Here is a 20,977-nt window from a genome sequence, read left to right as displayed (position 1 = left end):
AATCAACAAAACCAGCCAAGCTACTAATGCACACTTTACGGGAAACTATCTTTTACACGGGCCAGGGAAAGTTGTGTATACTAAAAGCAAGGGATTTAATGGAAAATCTTTAACTTAATCGAATGCACCCCCCTACACAAAGCGCGAAAAACACAACACACACATACACGTACACGTTCTCTTTAGCTAACCCTTTTACCCGTTTTTCTCACAGAACATTTAAACAAAAAAAAAAAACCCTCGCAACACTATACATATAAACCCATTAAACTAGAAACGGAAGGCGTAAAACACACAGTAAAACCACAGTAAACCAATCTACCAACTAAAATAACGAAACCCTTAATCGAGAAGTAAGGAAGTCCCTTTAGAAAAGATGAAAACGTAAGGAGCAAACGAAAGGAAGGAACGTCATCACAGTTAGCAAACTACCGAAACATACCAAAATCAATAAATAAACACGGGGGAAAAGGAAGCAGGAAAACATTAAACTTGTAGCATATATACTAAAAATAATAATAATAATAATAATAATAATAATAATAATAATAATAATATAATAATAATAATAGAAGAACAAAACGAAAATGAGAAAAAAAGAATTTTTTACTAAAACGAAACAAATTAAAACGAGTGCTTAGTGGGAGACATTTTATACAAAAAAAACAAACTGGTGAACAGAACAGAAAACAAAAACCGCACAAGCAGAGAAAGAGGTAACAAGAGGAAGAAGAAAAGGGGAAGACACTAAAAAAAAGGAAAAACCAAACAAAATAAGGTTGCAAAAACGCATGTCCCCTTATAGCGCAATCTTCGCACTTAAATCTCTTTCCGCCATGCCTAGTACCCCCCTCCCAGTTCTACCTTGGTTTTTAAAAAAGAAAAATGCTTTCTGTAAATGATGATAATCAGCAAACGTCGCCGTGGGGGGGGGGGGGGGGGGTAATTCTCGCAAGATTTGAAGCTATTAAAGGGAAGCAGGCAGACAGGCTTACAATCAAACCAAATCCTTTGCCACGTGTTGCAGATCCTTTGCAGATTAGCTAGTGTGTGTGTGTCTGTCTGTGCGTGTGTGTGTAGTAGCGTGCAAGGTAGTGGTGCAGTTAGTGAACGTGAGTACTGTCGTAAACACCCATCCTTATGAGCAAACTACCAGTAACGGAAGGTGGGAGAGATCCTGTATAGAAATGAACTCAACCCGCAGCCGAACGAGAACAACAGCACGTGCGTTTCGCGGTGGAAAAGAGAGATTTTCATACTCAATGTTATAGTGGTTTGTGTTGTGTACACCGGTAGCGGTGTATTGATGGTGCCGTTAGCTCAGAAGCCGCAAAACAAAACCTAACCTTACTACATAATTAAGATTTTCGCATAAAACAAAAATGAAAAACGAAACTCTTTGCCTCTTTGCACAAACAGAAAACAAGCAGAAAACCCCCGGAGGAGGGAAAGGAACGTGTTACGCGTGAAAGAGCGACAGAGACAGTGCATGATTCTTACACAGAAGCCACGCGACACGGAAAGACGTTGAAATGAAATATTACAAAAAGGGAAAAGAAAGTAAAAATTAAAGTGAAAAAATGCTGGTGCTGTTTGAATTTTTAACGGCTTTTGATGGACTGATAGGAAGAGAAGTGAAGAACAAAAATGGACTCCTAATGAGCTACATATCGCTGCGGTAAGAGACTTACTTCAAGCAGTTCGTCAGAAGCCATCAAGCATGCTTAAAAGTATCCGAAACAACTAGCTTCAATTCCATCGACTATTATACGTCACAGTGTGTATTTTTCTTTCCCATTTTGTTTGGAATATGGAACAACGTTTCGCTCGCTAAATCTAAAGCCGCCCCGTTGCGGAGCATAATCACACTTCCAGCAGGGACGTTCTGCTGCCGCCATCCTTCGCCGGTGGCAATCGCAACACCCGCCGGTACACCGTGCTGGCCATGCGGCCCAAATCGGCAAACGTAAGCTTGCTGCGCTTGCTGTAAACGTTCAGGTAGATGCCAAACACGACGATCAGCCCGGACCAGAGATACCTAAAATGAAAAAGAAACAAACCGAATTAGCATTTCCCTCGGCTCCATTTTGGCTTTTTCCCTTCCCCACTCACTGGATAGTGAACGGTTTGCTAAAGAACACAAACGATAGCGCTATCGTGACCGCCTTCCGTGCCGTCGTAACCGTGGCCGCCAGCGGGGCACCGCACGTCCGCACCAGCGTCAGCACGATCTGTATCCCCAGGTACCCGGTCAGGCTGAACAGAAACGCGTACCCGTACGTTTGCATCGGGTACCGGGCACAAAACACAACCCCCTGCACCAAATGGCCCGACAGCAGCATTATCACCGCCAGATACACGAACCCGATGCCGTACGAGTAGATCACCACCTCATTGTTCGGTGCTCGATGCTCCCGCATCGCCTTTTCCTGCACGTTCCCGATCGCCGCATCGCACAGCAGTGCCAGCGAGATGAGGAACACACCGAACCGGTTAAAATCGGGCTGCACCTGCGAATCGGCCAGCGTAAACAGGATCAACCCGAGGCACATGGCCGTCGCGGCGAAAAAGTCCATCGGGCCGTGCTTCTTGCCCTGTATCAGCACGCTCCCGATCAGCACCGGGATCAGCTTGCAGCACTTGAAGATGACCTGCGTCGGGTAGTTCAGGTAGCCGACGCTCGAGTTGGACAGACCCATCGTGCCGAGGGTTAGGAACGCTAGCAGCGCGTACGTGCGTAGCGGAATGCATCGCGGCACGGTCGTGCGCTCCACCGATCGTTCGATGTACCCGAACGCGGTGTAGTAGGCGAACTGGACCAGCGTCAGGTACCAGCCGTACGGGCGGAATCCTTCCAGCGTAAAGATCAGCTCCTGCATGTACCCGTACACCAGGTAGAGGGCGAACACGCCGCCACAGCACAGCAGGAACTGGGTCGTCCGGTTGTAGTGCGTGAGGTCGAAGAACAGTATCTTGATCTCCCGCTCCGGCGACTGGTCCCGGTCCCGGTGGCGGTTCCGGTTCAGGTCCTTGTCGCCGAGATAGATCACCTCACTCTTGGCGCCGGCCATCGTTTTGTTGGGGGCTTTGTTAGATTTACACTAAACGCTAATCAAACTAACGCTTATATTAGCATGATCTTTGGAGATTTTAGTTTAAGTGGAAATACTTAATTATTTCATGGTGGTTCGTTTTCTGCTAAAGTTTACTCGTGGAATATGGTTGCGAATTTCCAATACGGGACCGCAACGTAAACAAAACAGATGATACGCTTTGACAGTTGCTTTGCCAAGGTTAGTATACAGCAATTCGAGATAAAATATCTATAAACAACTTGGCTGTAGAGACGCAATGCACAGTGGGATGAGTAAGTGGTTAAAATTGAAATGTTAAAATAATTTTAATGGCAATAATTAACGTTTTGGCGTTTGTCTAATGTTATTGCGCGCAACATTTATAACTTAGGCCCGGGTTTATGAAAATGTTGCAGGAACATTTGTTGCCAAATCATATGGACGAACTGTCGTACTCATGTTGCGGGAACATTTTTGTTGCAAGAGAAACAAATCGATTTGTTTCATGTTTATTTGTTGCAGGAACATTTTCGGACCTGTTTGCACATTAAAAAGGATAAAGAATAGTTTCAACTTAATTTTAAAATGTTTTTGTGAGCTTATGCGTGCACAATTTTTTAAATAAATAGAAAAATATATTAGAAAAATCGTTCCGATAACGTACTTTGTGGAACTATGGCGCTTTTTAACAAGCTCACGGTATTATTTGGAACTTTGCGGCTGGTTAGCCTGATTTGTATAGTTACGATGGAACTTGAAGGCCAAGCCTTAAGAAGGTGTACTGAACTTTGTGCAATTTTATAGTTTTTTTAGGCATAACATCGGTGCAAGGTGGCCCTTGTCAGAGTGTCAATGACTGACGGCATCAATTGTCTCGTCGCTTCACAATCGCCACAGAATAAGCTTAAACGACTGGAAAATCTAATACCCATAGAAAAAATACGAAAGCTCCATAGCTTCATTGGTTTGCTCAATAGATGGCGTATTACAACTCATCATCTGAGCAAAAATCTATCCCAAGTGCCACAAATCCACTAAACGGCTTCCAAACGACTCAAGCACTCTACCTGAACAGAATATAGAAAGACTTCGTTTAGCAGACGGCAAACGACTCATGCATTCTAAAAATAGCAAAAAAGCTGGTGGCGCTCTCTGTTGGTGGGATACCCAACCAGTTGAGCTTCATCGCTTGAAGGAGAGCTTTCTCATTTCCTCTGTACTGTTGTATGGTTTCGCATTGAAGTTATGCATCGCTAGAACTAGAACGGCGATACGATTGTTTAAATACTAAACTCCAACGGAAACCACCAGCACTGAAGCAAGTGAGATTTGAGTAATGGTCGTTGGTGTTGATACCCGTGCATCTGACCACACGACCATTCATATAGATTTTTGCTCAGAAAGTTAGAAGGCTGTATAGGTGAGCTTGAGCCGTTTGATAAATTGAAACTTGTCGAAACACATTGCAAGAAAAGGATAGCAATATAATGATGAGTTGTAATACGCCAACTATTGTTCAAACCAATGAAGCTGTGGAGCTTTCATTTTTGTTCTATGGATATTCAATTTTCCAGTCGTTTAAGCTTAATCTGTGGCGCTTGGGTATGGTTCATGATGGAACTTGAAGGCTTGTTAAGAAAGCGTACCGAACTTGGTGGAACTTTATAGCTTTTTAATGCATGACATCGGTACGAGGTGGCCCTTGTCAAAGTGTCAAAGACTGGTGCCGTCAATCATCTCGTTGCTGCTGCCCAAGCTAGTTAAGTTAATTGAAGGAGGAATATTGAGTGAAGTGATTGTGATTGTATAGTAAATTATGTGACATTTTGTAGAAATCATGAATATTAACGATTTAAAAATATGCACATGTACACAAATAAATCAAATCCTTTTGTTTATTTCATCGATCACGCTTGCTTGAAAATAAAACACAAATAAAAATAATCCCCGGTACCCTGGCATAAGGAAGCTGCTTAAGGGTGGTGGCAACGCTCATTAGATGCGATTTTATCGGACTAGATTTATATGGGATTTGACAGATAACGTCGAACGTGCGATTTCGTCGTCCGACGTTATCTGTCAAATCCCATATAAAAATTTGACAGGCCGTCCGATAAAATCGCATGCGAAAAAGCGTTGCCACCGCCCTAAGCGCTGTTTGAAAGACCCACCTGGAACTTTGATGCTGTTTACCCAAGCACCACAGATTAAGCTTAAACCACTGGAAAATTGAATATCCATAGAAAAAAAATGAAAGCTCCACAGCTTCATTGGTTTGATCAATAGATGGCGTATTAAAACTGATTATTATATTGCTATCCTTTTCTTGCAATGTGTTTCGACAAGTTTCATCTTATCATGACCTATATAGCCTTCTAACATTCCGAGCAAAAATCTATATGAATGGTCGTGTGGTCAGATACGTGGGTACCGACACCAACGACCATTACTCAAATCTCACTTGCTTCAGTGCTGGTGGTTTCCATTGGAGTTTAGTATTTAAACAATCGTATCGCCGTTCTAGTTCTAGCGATGCATAACTTCAATGCGAAACCATACAACAGTACAGAGGAAATGAGAAAGCTCTCCTCCAAGCGATGAAGCTCAACTGGTTGGGGTATCCCACCAACAGAGAGCGCCACCAGCTTTTTCGCTATTTTTAGAATGCATGAGTCGTTTGCCGTCTGCTAAACGAAGTCTTTCTATATTCCGTTTAGGAAGAGAACTTGAGTCGTTTAGAAGTCGTTTAGTGGTCGTTTAGTGGATTTGTGGCACTTGGGTATCTACTGCAAAAGGCGAATTCAAGCAGCGATCTTTAGCATGCTAAAATTAGCTGCTTAAGCAATTTTGGCTGTTTGGGTTGACACTAGGGTTAGTTATTATTTGAATTGTAAACCTCGAATTTTACTAATTTGAACTAAACGTTGAACTTATAAAAGGCACAAAATCGGAAGGCAGAAGAATTAACAGAAGGCTGAAGGTGTTGTCAGTACAACGATCCGTAAACGAATAATCTTTATTTTTGACATTCGGATTATCGCACAGTTGTCGCGGTGATGGTCATATTCCGATCCGGCACTATGGTCTAATTAGGGGTCAAATCTCCAGGGTACTACAGCTCGGCCATCCTAACCAACAAATTGACCTCAATTTATGTGTAAATATTAGTAATTCAAATTTCGTTAACGGTTTCATACGGCTCACTCCATTTCTTCAACTTGTTTGATTCTAATATGCCATCATATGGCATCTGAGTTATTGGACAGCCCTCAATGTCCCTAATGACATAGCGATCGTTAGGCAATACCTTATGGACTATGTACGGACCTTTATATTTAGGAATCAACTTCTTATTCTGCTGAGTGTTGCTATCAATGTTCCGCATTACTACATAATCTCCAACTTCATATTTAGCTGCTGGTTTATGATTTTTACGAAAATATGCCTCATTGGTAAGCTGAGATTTAATTATATTTGCCGATGCTTCAGCCCGAATGTCGCTTAAATCATTTAGTGTACTTCCACGACGCTCGTCTAAAAACTCCGTTAGTTCATCAATTAAATGACCCCGTTGTTCAATACCAAACAGGAGAACTGAGGGTGAAAACTTCGTACTGGCGTGCTTTGAATTATTCAACGCATATTCAGCATCCAGTAAATGCAAATTCCAATCATCGTGATCATAAGAGTCCGAAAGTTTGCTGAGTATGGGTCGAAGTACGCGGTTAACCCTTTCGACTTGTCCGTTTGCTTGTGGTGAACCAGTAGCGTTGAGTACATGCTGTACCTCATTTGATGTAAGGAAATTTTCGAACTGGTTGGACGTGAAGCAGGTACCTCGGTCACTAATTATCCGTTTGGGTCGGCTGTAATAGGAAATGTATTGTTTGAGAGCATTGCATACTTCCTGACTTCCAGTGGAACGAGTCGCGTATAGCTTAGTAAATTTCGTAAATGCGTCTATCACAACTAATATATACTTCTTTTTGGATTTCGTAAGAGGTAGTGGTCCCAGGTGATCAATGTGAAGTGTGTCAAAAGGTTGGGGAGCTTTCTGTATACTGTGGATGTTCTGATTATTAGTTCTAGTGGGAGCTGAATATATGATACATTTCAAACAATTCTTAATGAAAGACTCAACTCTATTCCGCATAGAAGGAAACCAATAATGACAGCTAATTTTTGAAATTGTTTTGTCAACCGATAAGTGACCTATTTTCTCATGTGTGTGGCGGATGATATTATCTACCATCTCGCGGGGGACATAAAACTGAAGCTCTTTTGAGGGTGACTCATGATATACGAAACCATCTTGCAAAACATATCCAGGTAAATTTTCCAGTTCTAGTTGGGACCTAATGCTTTCAATAGTAGGATCACGAGATTGGGCTAGCTGTAGTTGGAAGTCAATATCAAGTTCACTTATAGCACCAATTGCTTCAGTCCGGCTCAGAGCATCCACGTGGGCCATAGAGGAACCTGAGCGATGCTGAATAGTATAGTCATAATTCTCGAGGAATAGGGACCACCGGGCAATTTTCGCAGAAGTGTTACGATTTTTCAGCGTTTGTACAAGAGAATTGCAATCCGTGATTATCTTTAAGGGTAATCCATGGACGTACGAGTGGAACCTTTTCAACGCATATATTACGGATAGAGTTTCCAACTCGTAGCTATGAAGTTTTGATTCTTCTTTAGAGGTGGTTTTAGAAAAATATGCTATTGGGTGAAGTTTCCCATCATTCTGTTTTTGGAATAAGACTGCACCGAAACCGAATGAGCTCGCGTCGCAATGCAGCTCCGTCTCATATTTGGGATTAAATATAGCCAAGACAGGAGACTGGACAAGTTTTTGACGAAGGGTTTGAAATGCTTGGATGCAGGATTTATCAAAATCAAATGGCACATCTTTCTGAAGAAGATTTGTAAGAGGTTTAGCTATATGAGAAAATGATGGAACGAACCTACGGAAGTAAGAAAAGAGCCCTAAACATCTTCTTAACTGTTTGACATTAGTAGGCATAGGAAAGTTATATATTGATGTAAGGTGTTTTCCACTAGGTCGTATACCAGAGGCACAGGCTTCGTATCCAAGATATTCCAAATTAGTGTGGGCAAATTTGCATTTATCAATGCGCAGTTCAAGTCCATTTTGTTTAAGTTTCTCGAGAACAGAACTCAACGTCTCAAGATGAGAGTGAAAGTCATTAGAAGCTATTATGATGTCGTCCAAGTAGACAACTAATTTCTCGGAATCTATAAATTCGCGTAATATTGAATTTATGAATCTCTGAAATTCCGCGGGGGCATTTTTAAGCCCAAAAGGCATCTTTAAATATTCATATTGCCCATCAGGTGTTACGAAGGAGGTGTACTTAATTGAGCTTTCATCCATCTTTACCTGATGGAAACCGCTTTTTAAATCAAGCAAACTAAATACACTTTTACCACTCAGGTGTTCGAGGCATGTCTCAATTAACGGTAATGGAAAATTATCCCTTACTGTTATTTTATTCAGGGGCCTGTAATCGACGCACATACGCACTTCACCACTTTTTTTTCTAACTAGCACAAGGGGAGAAGCGTATGGGGAATTACTTGGTTGAATGACTTTATCATTTAACAATTGATTTACTATCTGTCGCACTTGATTCCTCTCCCCATAGGAAAGTCTACGTGGCTTTGCATAAATAGGGGTATCATGAACGAGATTAATTTTCATGGAATACTGAGGATATTCTATATTCTCAATAGGATAGTTAGTGTAGCAATGATCAAATGCGGACAAAATGGCAGCAGACTCTTTAGGCGAAAGTTGCTTCCCGATATCTAATTCAAGGGGGCTGTCAAATATCTCCGACACACAAATGTGGCTAAAAGGATCACCTACATCAAGGGACTTAACAGGTTTTGGTATCTTTTCGAAATCTGAATTACCCTCCGGTTCGCGAGCATAATGTGCGGGAATCATACTTGGATAGTGTGTAAGAAAGATTCTAAATTTTCCTAAAAGGTCACGACCTATTATGAATGGCCAAGGCATACTTCTAGCAGGTAAAATGATAAGCGAGTGTGTCACACTAATATTACGAATTATGATCCTGCACTCCACTCGACCTAACGTCGTGAGCATAGTATTTCCTAATCCTCGGTACCCAGAAGGGGTAGGTTGATGCGGAAAGTTACCTGGTACTACATTGTCTGCTATTAGACTTACAGGGCTGCCTGTATCAAAAAGTGATCGTAAAAACGTTTGTTCGCTCCATGTATGTTGGATATTGAAACTAACACATACCGTTTCAATTTCGCTAAGCAGTATTTGGTCCGCAGTTTCCTCATCGAATCCATGGGAACCCAGATGGTGCACCGCAGCAGTCGTAACGGGCTGGAAGTTTCGGCACTCTCGATGTGTATGTCCCATTTGGTGGCATTTAAAACAGGATCCCTTGGGGCGGCGTGGCATTGGGCAAGCGCTTTGATAATGGCCGAATTGAGAACAGTTAAAGCATCTGGCCGGTTCATTATTGTTGTTCTGCGCCCATTGACGCGAGGGGCCAGTGCTGCGGGGTGGAGCTGGGGGTTTAGTGCGTAACGGTGCTGGTGTAGGAGTCACGCCACGAGTTTGACGAAAAGTTTCGTATTTTTTCAGCAGGGTTTTAAGGTGCTCGAGCGATTTTGCAGCGAAACGTATGGATGACGTATTAATAGGATCATCAATTCCGTCAATTATAATATTGACCAAGTCTTCCTCTGGAATGACGGTGCCCGCTATTTGCTGCATTTCCAACACATACCTTGTGATGCTTTCATGTTGCGAGAGATGTCGTGCCCTTAGTTTTTTAAACACTTCTTCTAGTGAAGTTTTTGATGTGAAAGTACTAATAAGGTCAGCTTTCAGTGTCTCATAGGTGCATGCGCCTGAGGTTTTAGCAAAAATGGCGGCGGTGTCGGTGAGCAGGCGGCGCATACAGAAAAATTTCAGCTGGTCGTTTAGTGTGTACAAGCTACATACTTGTTCAAATTCTCGAAACCAGTGCTCCACCCCTACTCCTCCTCTTTCACCACTAAATTTTCCTATGAAGTCTTCAAAGTTGGGTACATACACTGGCAGCACTGTAGGTAGCGGCAAAGGGAGCGGTGGTGACGATGTTAAAGATGGCGGCACTGGCTGCGCTGTAGGTAAAGGCAGCGGTGGTGGTGATGATGATGATGGTAGCGAAGTCGAAGCGATGTTAGATGACTTCAGCATAGCGATTTTCTGACGAAGTTCGAGCACTTGCAGCTCCTTCTGCAGTGTTTCTAATTCCGTCTCTAACCCGCCAGAATTAGCTGTCTTGACAATTTCTTGCTCGTCATTCATTTGCTTTATCGCCAAATCCCCAGTATCAACACTTTCATGCGTTACTTCGGGCGCAAGCTTTTGTTCGGCTACAACGTGACTTCTAGGAAATAGCTCCTCGTACAACATGCGGATTTGAGCAATCGTAGCGGTTGGAGGCACCGGCACTTTCGCGTTCTCCAGCGCACACAACATATCTTCTTTAGACGGCATGGCACAATCCCACTTCTGAGATGTAAACCTCGAATTTTACTAATTTGAACTAAACGTTGAACTTATAAAAGGCACAAAATCGGAAGGCAGAAGAATTAACAGAAGGCTGAAGGTGTTGTCAGTACAACGATCCGTAAACGAATAATCTTTATTTTTGACATTCGGATTATCGCACAGTTGTCGCGGTGATGGTCATATTCCGATCCGGCACTATGGTCTAATTAGGGGTCAAATCTCCAGGGTACTACAGAATGATTATTTTTATTGTAAGCATTTATTCTTAAACATACAAATTTCATTCCAAACGTGTGAAAACAACCATTTCCGAAACAGAAGCCACACTTTTCCGTTAATTTGTTTTGAATTCAAAAGTTGAATTCAAACCACCACCTCCGCCCATAGTGCGGCCGGGGCTGGATAATTGATCGGTTTCGAGAAACACAATTTTCGAGAAACACGCTCCCGTTGACACAACTCGTTGACAGTTGCGCAAGGCAAGCACGACGACGACGGCACACGCACGGGGCAGATGTTTTGATAAAACTCACGCTCGCGAAATCGGGTCGTCCTTTCTGTGCTCCATTCATCCATCCAGTCAACCGGGAGTGTGTTCCGAGATTTATCCACCACGGCGTGATTTCGCGACGACGCGTCCCCCCCGGTGGCTACTGCGTTTGCGCGCACAGAAGGTAGGAGGGAAACGCCAACCTGTGTGTTGAATTTTCCCCCACCGGTTCAGTGCGATTTGCCCCGTTTTTCAGCTCACACAGCTCCTCCGCAGTGTGTGTGCGCGTGTGTGTCTGGTATTCATCCGCGAGTGTGTCCCGCGAACTCGTGGCGATCCCCTTTTTCCGTATCGTGCAGCACGGGAAGCGCACGGAATTTATCACGATTTAGTGCCCCGTTAGTTCGTCAAAGAAAATAAGAAATGGTGTTTTTTACTACCACCCCCAGCAGCGTGTGAGAGAGAGTGAAAGAGAGGTTGGCCACAGTAGGCCATGTAGCAACGAGAAAAAAGAAAAGAAAAAAAAACGGTGCTTCTTCTGCCCACCTCCAGTGGAAAGTGTGTGTGTGTGTGTGAGGGGCCTTTTTTGTTGCTTCTTTTGTCTCCCCACCCCCGGCGTGTGGTGTCCCGCATGAAGTGCAAAAAGGAAGGTGGAGAAAGTGTGTGTCACGTTTGCTCACTTCACTATTAATCCATCTTACCCTTATCCGCTCCCTCCCCAACCTCCCCCCCTTTAGTGCGAATCGCTCGATTGAAATACCAAAGTGTACAACACGTGTGTGTGTGTGTGTGCCAAAACCCTTCCTTTCCGTGCGGCGCCGGGGCCCTTGACTTCCAAGCATTGTGTGTGTGTGGGAGCGGCCAGTGAAAAGTAAAAAAAAAATCGTGTGTGTGTTGTGCCCGTGTTGATCTTAGCAACGTGTTTCCCCCAGCTGTGTGTGTGTTAGTGTGCTGATCAAAAGGTAGCAGGCTGCGAATATTTGTTGGTACCACCTTCGATACACACAATGGTCAACATTAACCGAGGACCGGCGACGGGCAACGATGCCGGCAACGAGGACAGGCAGGCGGGCGGGGCGGCAAGCACCCCGCAGTACCCGCAGTATCTGCACGAGCTGCCCCAGGCGGACGAGGAGCGGCTGGAGCGCATCTTCAAAAAGCTCGACCGCGACGGAAACGATCGTATCGACATCCACGACCTGTCGGCGGCGCTGAAAGAGTTTGGCCTGTCGCACCAGTACGCGGAGGTGAGGAAGAAGAAGAAGCGGCGGAGCGATGTTCACCAACCGACACTACTTACCCACACACGTACCAAAGGGAGAGAGAGAGAGAGAGAAAGATACACATTCATCATCATCTCCACATCAGCACATTCACCACACTGTGGAACCCGTTAGTTATGGGTGGGGAGGCAGAAGGGTGGTGGGGCCGCCCTACTTGATTTTTTGCAGCTGACTCATATGATTTCATGCTTTTTTAGCTCCATAATAAGTTCACCATGCTCCTGGGTCGCGCAGTCCATGATGTCACTGTGAGGAGGATGAGAACCACCCCCTCCTTCTTTGCGAACCGGTTCTGCTCAACAAGGGTGGTGTGGTGCGCATAACTCCCGACCGACCGTAACCAACGGCTCGCCCCGGCTTGCTTTTGTTTATTTTAGCTTGCATGAAAACAACTGCACGGGGAAAATTTTTGGAAGGAAAATCGGCTTTTTTTTTCGAAAGATGAGAAAAGAAACGCTGCGAAGGAATGCTGCGGAGAGACGGCCAGCAAAACCGTGTATGCGCACACTCACCGGCTCACGGGCGGTACAATGCAGCTTTTCGTCCCCAGTGCCGTGCTCTCGCGCCGCTTGTGTTGGCACCCCCCTTGCTTCACGGGCACGGCACAGTTAAACCCAGTGGCGAGCCCACTAAGCAGGCTCTCGCACGCCCTTTCCCGAGGTCATTCGGCGCGACGTTAATAGAAAGGGCGAGGCGGAGAGAGAGAGAGAGAGGCGAGGGAAAACTTCCTTCGCGGACGTCTGACTGTCTGCCGCGGACTCTGTCCCGGCACGCACGCACAGACAACTCTATCGTAAGATCGATTTTCTTTTTCTTTTTGCGCTTTTCCAAATTGCAGTGACACTCTGTGACGGATTTGATGGACGTGGAGTGTGACCGTACGTGGAGCAGCGTACACACTGCGCTAATATATTGGATTAGAGCTATTGCAACGCTTGCGGTGGTCTAATATCACTTCAATTTAGGTGTTAATTAGATTTCCATTGGCGTTGGCGTAAAACGGAGGGGATGGAAAAATGCAACGGGGAATGAGAGAGAAAAGCAAGGCAATAGAGTGTAGTGTGTGTGTATGGGTAGGAAGGAAAGTAATTGGGTCAAGAAGCAGTAACGGGAAGGAGGGCGAAAGACATGAAGGAGAAATTTCGCGAAGGTGTTGTTGGTGGGTGTGGAGGAAACAAAAAGTGGAACAATAATGTCGTTAACGGAATTGGCTATCAGAAAAGTTGAGTAGAGTTGATTGATAGGGGTTGATTCAGTGTTAGAATAGAGTGCGATTTTTTTTTACATTAATTTTGAGCAAAAAGGCTTTTTCAGGTCAGTTTCGAATGTAACCATTGCTATTCACCGCGTGCGAAATGTTATTCCACATCGAACTGACATAATACTAATTTTAAATTTCTTCAGCATGATTTTCAACACTTCAACGGGCTACTGTCATCATTTTTCACTCGTTTTTTCATCCGGGTTTGAAGCGGGATCTCATCGCTTGTTGACTGGTGAAGTGTTGAAAATCATGCTGAAGAAAATAAAAATTATTTTAGGGTTTCCCAGGTCACTTTCGCATGTAAGCATTGTTTTTTTTTTTTTTTTTTTTTTGTAATAGACTTACAGTACTCATTGTTATTAACCACGTGCAAAATATTATTCCACATCGAACCGACATTTCATTTTCATCATAATAATTTTTAATTTCTTCAGTATGAATTTCAATACGTCTTAAGTTGGATTGAGTTTGAGAGTTCTTTGTTATGTGTTGAAAATAATGTGTTGAAATTGAAATTTCATTTTGTTCATCAAATGGTTTATTTGTTTCAACATGAAATTTCAGTTTCAACACATAATTTTCAACACATAATAACGAACTGTCAAACTCAATCCAGCTTGAGACGTGATGAAAGTCATGCCGTAGAAATTAAAAATTATTTTGATGGAAATGAAATGTCAGATCGATGTGCAACAACAATTTGCATGCGGTGAATAACAATGTTTACATTAGAAAGTGAGCTGTTGCAACACATCAAACAAAACAAAACAAACAGGGTTTTCCGAGTGAATTGAAAATGTCAACAACGTTTTCTACTGCTTGTGACCGTATTAATACACGATGCGCAATCTCAGATTGCGCATATATTCGTTTTATCAAAACATATGTCATTTCGCGTAGCCAACCCTGAGCTATAAACGTCATTTCCATACATTTTCAGATTGCGCCAAGATTGCGCATAAATTTTCAAGATTATATGTCCGAGATATATAAATATTTTTTGACAAATAAATATATCAAACCGATCCGTTTGACAGATAAATATATGCGCAATCTGAGATTGCGCATCGTCTATTGCTACGGTGAAATGTTTTTCAACAGCTGTCAACTGTTGTATTTGCATCATGATAATTTTTCAGTTCTTCTATCTGATTTTCAACACGCTTTAGGCAGGATTCAGTATGACAGTTCTTTAACACGTGTTGAAACATCACGTGTATGAACTGAAACTTTATTGTGATGCGAATACAATTTATGGCAGCTGTTGAAATTCATCTTACAGTCGGTGAATAATGATGTGCATTCGAATCTGAAAACCCTGTATTTTCGCCATAATAATTTTAAATTTGTTCAGTATGATTTTCAACACGTCACAAGCTGAATGGAGTTTGACAGTTCTTGGTGATGTGTTGAAAATCATGCTGAAAGAATTAGAAATTGTTATGATGTAAATAAAATGTCAGATTGTTGTAAAATAACATTTTGCACACGGTAAATTACAATGTTTACATTGAAACCCCCTGTAAGTTCAAATAATTTTCTAAAAAAGCTGCCAAATTTAATTTGATTTTAATTTTTTTTTTATAAATTGCCCAATCCAACTCAAATACACAGTTTTCCGAGTCAGTTTTCACTTTTTCAAAAGCGCAACTGTCAAAAATATATGACAGCTGTTGAAAAACATCTTGCGAGCGTTGAATAATGCTGTTAACATTAGCAACTGACCCCTGGAACACAGTGTACTGTTAGGCAAGCTCAGTTTAAAATGTGTTTATTTCTTATTTATATTATTATTATTCAATTTCACAACCAAAAATAGCGAAAAAAAGCATCTGCAACATTGCAACAAAACAATGACGCGCAAAAACCCGTTTTTAGACGTTCACTAATCACAGCGAATCGCAAATCTCTTCGCTTTCGGTATGCTAAATTCTAGCCCACAGACACAGATAATCGGAGGTTTTACCGGTATCGCTTTCGGTACACTTGAAAATGCCACGATGTTGTGTTGTGTTATCCGTTCAAAGCCCGTCGAGCCAACGGGAACGGGACTTATCTGCGCGCGTGCAAATACGTGTGCTTCATGCTTATCGCTTCCGGCTTGCGGAACTCTTCTCCTCTGAAGGCATTTTTTTTTCGGCGAACAGCCGGCATCAGCTGTTTGAGCATATTTTAAATCAATCGTTGTAGCGTGTAGCGGGGCACGTGTTTCGCGCATGCAATGCAGTTGGAGGAGAGGCACAAACCGGGGCACGCGAATGTTTAGCCACGCTTCGTTGCATTGGTGCCGTCTACCGTTACGACAAGATCGTTTAAAGAAGAGTAGAAGAAAAAAGAAGGGGAAACCGTTTTACCAACCAACCAACGCGATGCAATTGCAATCAAAATGGATTGCAGCAGCAGCAGCACCACTCGCTGCGGTGTCCTCTCGGCGGGAGCCGTATATAGGAGGCAGATGAACGTTATTTTTAAACCGTCTCTTTCCTTGCTCTCTTGGCAGGGGTGGGCAGCCAGACGACAGGCGAACACCTTGTTGCGACATTGACCGTGGTATAGCAATCAGCACACCCAGCAAACCGGCTTCTCCATCTGGGACCTGGTTGTATTTAATAATTTCTGCTACGACGTCAAAAAAAAAGGGAAAACGGAATAGCGCGTAGGTGTGCTACATCATTTTCCCTTTCGTTTGGCAAATTAACATGCAGCTTCTGTGAATGAACTGACGAGTTGCGTTAATTGCTTTGCCAATGTGGGTTATTTAATCGGATTATTTTTTTCAAACTCACGTTTATAAAGAACGTGATTTTGATTTTTATATCGAACACGGTGCGGACATTCCGTGCGGCCTTTCTGTTGTTTGTTGTTCTGGTGTTTTGAGGGCGAAGGTTATAACGCGTTTGACTGCTATTTCCCCCTCCCCAAATTCGAATGCCGGGTGTTCGGCTCTGTGTGTGTTGCTTTTATTACGCATCGGGCAAAGAATCGGGCCCAACGACACGCACATTCTCCTGTGTTTTAAAATTTGAAACCGGCCGCGTACGGTCTGCTGTCCGGTGATTAGTAAGGTCATGCTGGTTTTGTTGATATGATGTTGGGGGTTTTCTATTGTGTTTAGGTAGGACAGGGAAACGTAGTTTTATCAGCACAAATTAGATTCCATTATCATTGGCTATTTTGGTTCGCTTTTTGATATGCCGAAATGTATAGGAAAAAAATTGGGCGATTAGGGAAAGGGTTAGGAGTGGAAATATTATCAAATTATATTACAAAAATAATAGTTCACTAAACTGTCTTTAGGGTCCTTTCGAATGGCAAAAATATCAAATATAGGTACTTACCTTCATAGAACATTTATGATCGTTAAGCTTATAATAGGTGGTAATTGCGACTATTTCTTTTAAAGTATTTAAAACAAAAATAATTTAAAATATAATTTTTTTAATATTTTTTTTGGCATTTTTAAATCCCTATCGACAAAATCCGTTACGATCTGTTTAAGGCGAAAACGAACGTTGCATACAACTTTGCCCGAAGATGCAGTATCTTGCATAGCAGGTTTGCGTACAATGCGCTTCTTGCACACTAGAGCTCGGCTGATCAGCCGCTTTTGAAGCTTGAGAAAAGGATTTGAATTCGTTCGTTACTTTCTCATCGAAATCCTTTGCTAGTATCCTTCTCGGGGGCAGGTTAAAATCCGTTTTAACGAACACATCATTTTTATTTACATTTTAAACACTTCATTTAGCTACACTCACCTTCATTTCTAAACTCTACTACTTTTATTAACACGTGTTTTTCGTTATTTTTTTTTATTTTCTTATTTTTCATATGCATTTATCATCCTCCTCACACACACGCACACACAACACCGCGCAACTGCCTGCTCTACTCACCACATCAACTCATGTTCGTGCGATTTGCCAAAAAACAAAACAAAACACTGGGCGAAACCCCGAACCAAAAAAACTACAGGAATACGGACACCCGTTGTTCTTTCAGCGCTTCCTGAAGCAGTCGGACCAGAACCAGAGCGGCGATGTCGGGCTGGCCGAGTTTATACACTACGTGCGCGAGCACGAAAAAAATCTACGCTTACAGTTTACACACCTGGACAAGAACCAGGACGGGAAGGTCGACCTCGAGGAGCTGATAACGGCGTTCAAGGAGCTCGGCATCGAGATGGACCAGCACGAGGCGGCAAAGCTACTTAAACGGTAGGGGCACACGTGGACTGCTGAACTGTTTTTTTATTGATAAATGGTTCCACTTCAATTGATGCTAATTGCGATCTTCGTTTTACTTTTTGTTTTAGCATGGATAAGGACGGCAGCCTAAACATTAGCTACGACGAGTGGAGAGACTTTCTGCTGCTCGCACCATCGTCGGACATTCACGAGCTCGTTAAATACTGGCGGCATTCGACTGTGAGTACCAGTGGCTTGTACATCTCTCTCTGTGTATTGCTTCTTGATCTTGATTGTGGGACAGCATACACCCACTCGAAGAAAGGAGGAGGGAAACATAGACTAGGAAAACATTCAAAACAATCCCCCTATCTTACTTTACGAGCGCGTGGCTAATGATAGTTTTACCTATTTTTTGAACCGTTGTCTATTTTATGCATTTTACACACGTTTCGCGCGTGTGAAACCTGTGAAACACCCGCAAATAATGACCGAAAAAACAAAAAAACATACGAAACGAAATGTCGCGAAGAATCTCAGGTACAATGAAGCGTACCTGGTGACCGTTGGTCGGGCGCCGTCGGACGGACCGCCGGTGCGTCCGGTGCGTCTCAGCCTGTTCGATGTCGAGCAGGCGATCGAGCACGCGACGGATCTGCTTTTGAACCCGCCGGCCAATGTGTCCTACAGCTCCACCACCACTAACGGCGGCGCCTCATCGCACCTGCTGGTGGATGGTAAGGTACAGTGTACAAGAATAGCATTCTTTTTAAAGCCCTTTTTTTACTATTATGCCTCTTCCTGTTGGTTTTTTCCTTCTGTTTATCCTCCCATCATCCCCCACTACCCGTTTTATCATGCTTGACCGTATCCGATCCGCGACCTCGGCCTGCTCTACCTGTTGCTAGATGCATTTGCTTTTCATAAGATATCGCTCGCTATCAGAAAGGTGCGGAATGTGTGTGTGCATTTGTTGCTGTTTAACAGCAGCACAAGTTCCGTTTCTTTTTGTGAACACGATGGCGACGAAAGACGCATCAGGATCATTTGGAAAGGGTTTCAGCGACAAAATTGTCTTTTTCGTACATGCGTTAGAACAGGCAAGGCGGCCGCGGGTTAGATTAATGCTTGTTTGTATGCTGTACTTTGTGTAGGAATGAAGTTTTTTTGTTTTAAAACGTGCACCAATGCTGCTAAATGGTATTTTAATGCTTGCTCAGTTGAAGGGGCATCATGTTCCGCGAGAGCATGTTTCGATTTGAGGATGATCATTCATTCAGCGTTGTTTCGTTGCCAGCAATTCTTTTATATTCCGATGCTCGTTTAATTTATCGTTATTCAACAGTTTTTATTGCACTTTTCTTCCACATTTTTCGGCTCAGTTTTGCACGCAGCTCGATAATACACCATGTTCGGCAGAGGGATGATGGTTTTACTTTTATTCCGTTTCTTGATACGCTGTTTGCTTTCGGTCTCACGATCGTTCATTCATGCGCACAGCGAAGCAAAAGCATCCACTCATGGGCTCATATTTCATTGCACTGATCATCGAAAAGCCATCGGATAATATAGAATAATACTGAGTAACTGTAGATAATTAGGAATGGTAGAAAATATAGAGCATGGACATAGCTAGAATGGAATTTAGATAGCTAGAAGCAATATTGTTATAGCATTTAGCTAGTTTAGCTTTAGTGACAAATGAAATAGTTTGCTACATAAATAATGTATGTATTTAGAATCCCTTTATGTAGCATATTAGATTAAACATTCACTTTGGGCACGAACAGCCGGCTAGAAATCCGTGTTTTGGCTCCATTTCGTTAATTATCAGCCGGCTAACTAGCTACAGCATGTCAGCACCAAACCAAAACATCGATTGTGACATGGCCATGCTGACGTAAATGCTCTAATTTGGTCAAAATGTAGCAAAACTTAGCGACGTAGCGAGAGGGTGCAACCGGGCGGGTTCACGATCGCGCTCCCATTACGAAAATGTTCTGACGTGCGGCACACGAAAGTGAATGCCAAATTTTACTCGCTCGCTGGTTCTTATTCTAACCTTCTTCTTGGCCCGCTGCTCAAAGTTCAACCCTGCTGACGTTCTTTCGATCGGCTCGCTTTGCTGATAGCAGGGCAGCACCAGAATGCCAAAATGCGCTTCCCCCCTGAATCCGGTTCAGTTCGGTTTTGGCTCGGTCAATCAAACCACTGGTGCGACCTTTCACCGCTCGTAAATGATGCTTTCGTCGTCGTCGTAGTGCTTCGGTCAAGCCCCGGCATTCTACGGCATATTGAGGGCACACCAGGCGCAGGCTGATCATTGACGCGTGCAGCTCCCAGCGATCGGTTCTTTGTTCTTATCTGGGGCACACCGCAACAGTGTATGCAGCAAGCGGAAGAGCAAGCGCACGGGGTTGTCGTTTGCTGCTGCTTGTGTTCGGTGTTGATCTTCAAACCTCAATCGGCCCCGCCACCACCGATGCGATCGTTCAATGGCCCCGTTTAAGAGAAGAGGTTGGGGAGACAGTGGGAGACAACATAGAGTGCCTCTTTGACAATCATCAATGGTATTAGTCTTATATGAATTACAATTTAAACGCTAGAAAAACATAGAGCTAACTTGAGTTAGAGATGTTCGTTTGTGTAGAAATGTATTGCTGAAAGACGAGTTTGAAGTTATGCCACCGCAGTAATGTCATAAAAGTAACTAATTTATTTACCTGATTTCTAAGCTCATTTTTCAAACATAATTTGTAATAATGAAACAGAATTTGATGCAACATAGATGATTCACAACGAGTTGTGTACCTGATTAGCCAAAAATCCAGTATTTTTTGTAGGTTTTAGGGACTATGTTACTATTAAAAGTTCACATTCACGTAAATGGCTACTGTAAAAATGATTGTATGGCGATGCAGCGCCTAACTGTCCACAACTGCGACACCAAAGTGCGTTTGTTTCATACCTAATATGGACTAGCAAAAGGGGAATATCCACCTGGTGGCAACGACTAACTACGCCTTGGATTAGATTACTCATCATTTACGCATTTGATTGGTTATGTAGAGCGGAAAGTACAACTCAAAAATCGAAAATAGCGTTCCTCGTTTTG

The 20,977-nt window shown here is 43.1% G+C and overlaps 3 protein-coding genes across 5 annotated transcripts in view; 1 reads left to right on the top strand and 2 right to left on the bottom strand.

Annotated features, from left to right (window-relative positions):
• Positions 1–1,748: 1,748 nt before the first annotated feature.
• On the bottom strand, positions 1,749–3,280 carry LOC120947477 (adenosine 3'-phospho 5'-phosphosulfate transporter 2). The gene is made up of 2 exons (XM_040362838.2): positions 2,113–3,280; positions 1,749–2,038 (listed from the first exon to the last, which is right to left on the bottom strand). Exons 1-2 carry the CDS (start codon positions 3,069–3,071, stop codon positions 1,864–1,866), a joined length of 1,134 nt encoding a protein of 377 aa, XP_040218772.2. The 5' UTR covers positions 3,072–3,280; the 3' UTR covers positions 1,749–1,863.
• Positions 3,281–6,057: 2,777 nt separating this feature from the next.
• On the bottom strand, positions 6,058–11,023 carry LOC125906527 (uncharacterized). The gene is made up of 2 exons (XM_049605634.1): positions 9,370–11,023; positions 6,058–6,940 (listed from the first exon to the last, which is right to left on the bottom strand). The coding sequence occupies exons 1-2, from the start codon at positions 10,624–10,626 to the stop codon at positions 6,920–6,922; spliced, it is 1,278 nt and encodes a 425-aa protein (XP_049461591.1). The 5' UTR covers positions 10,627–11,023; the 3' UTR covers positions 6,058–6,919.
• A 134-nt stretch (positions 11,024–11,157) lies between these two features.
• LOC120947912 (calcium-binding mitochondrial carrier protein SCaMC-2) overlaps positions 11,158–20,977 on the top strand; it is a 27,016-nt gene continuing 17,196 nt past the window's right edge. Inside the window, exons 1-4 of one of the 3 annotated variants that reach the window (XM_040363735.2) lie at positions 11,158–11,315; positions 11,869–12,378; positions 17,651–17,892; positions 17,991–18,102. In XM_040363735.2, the coding sequence (XP_040219669.1) occupies positions 12,139–12,378; positions 17,651–17,892; positions 17,991–18,102 (594 nt within the window). In that variant the 5' untranslated portion in view covers positions 11,158–11,315; positions 11,869–12,138. Of the gene's footprint in view, positions 11,316–11,580; positions 12,379–17,650; positions 17,893–17,990; positions 18,103–20,977 lie in introns of those variants that run through there. The other 2 variants (XM_049605633.1, XM_040363737.2) reach the window with 2 other exon arrangements.

Source organism: Anopheles coluzzii, chromosome 2 (assembly GCF_943734685.1).
Source record: "Anopheles coluzzii chromosome 2, AcolN3, whole genome shotgun sequence".
Taxonomy (NCBI): domain Eukaryota; kingdom Metazoa; phylum Arthropoda; class Insecta; order Diptera; family Culicidae; genus Anopheles; species Anopheles coluzzii.
The sequence above is the reverse complement of the archived record's forward strand: the minus strand, read 5'-3'. Positions and strand labels throughout refer to the sequence as shown.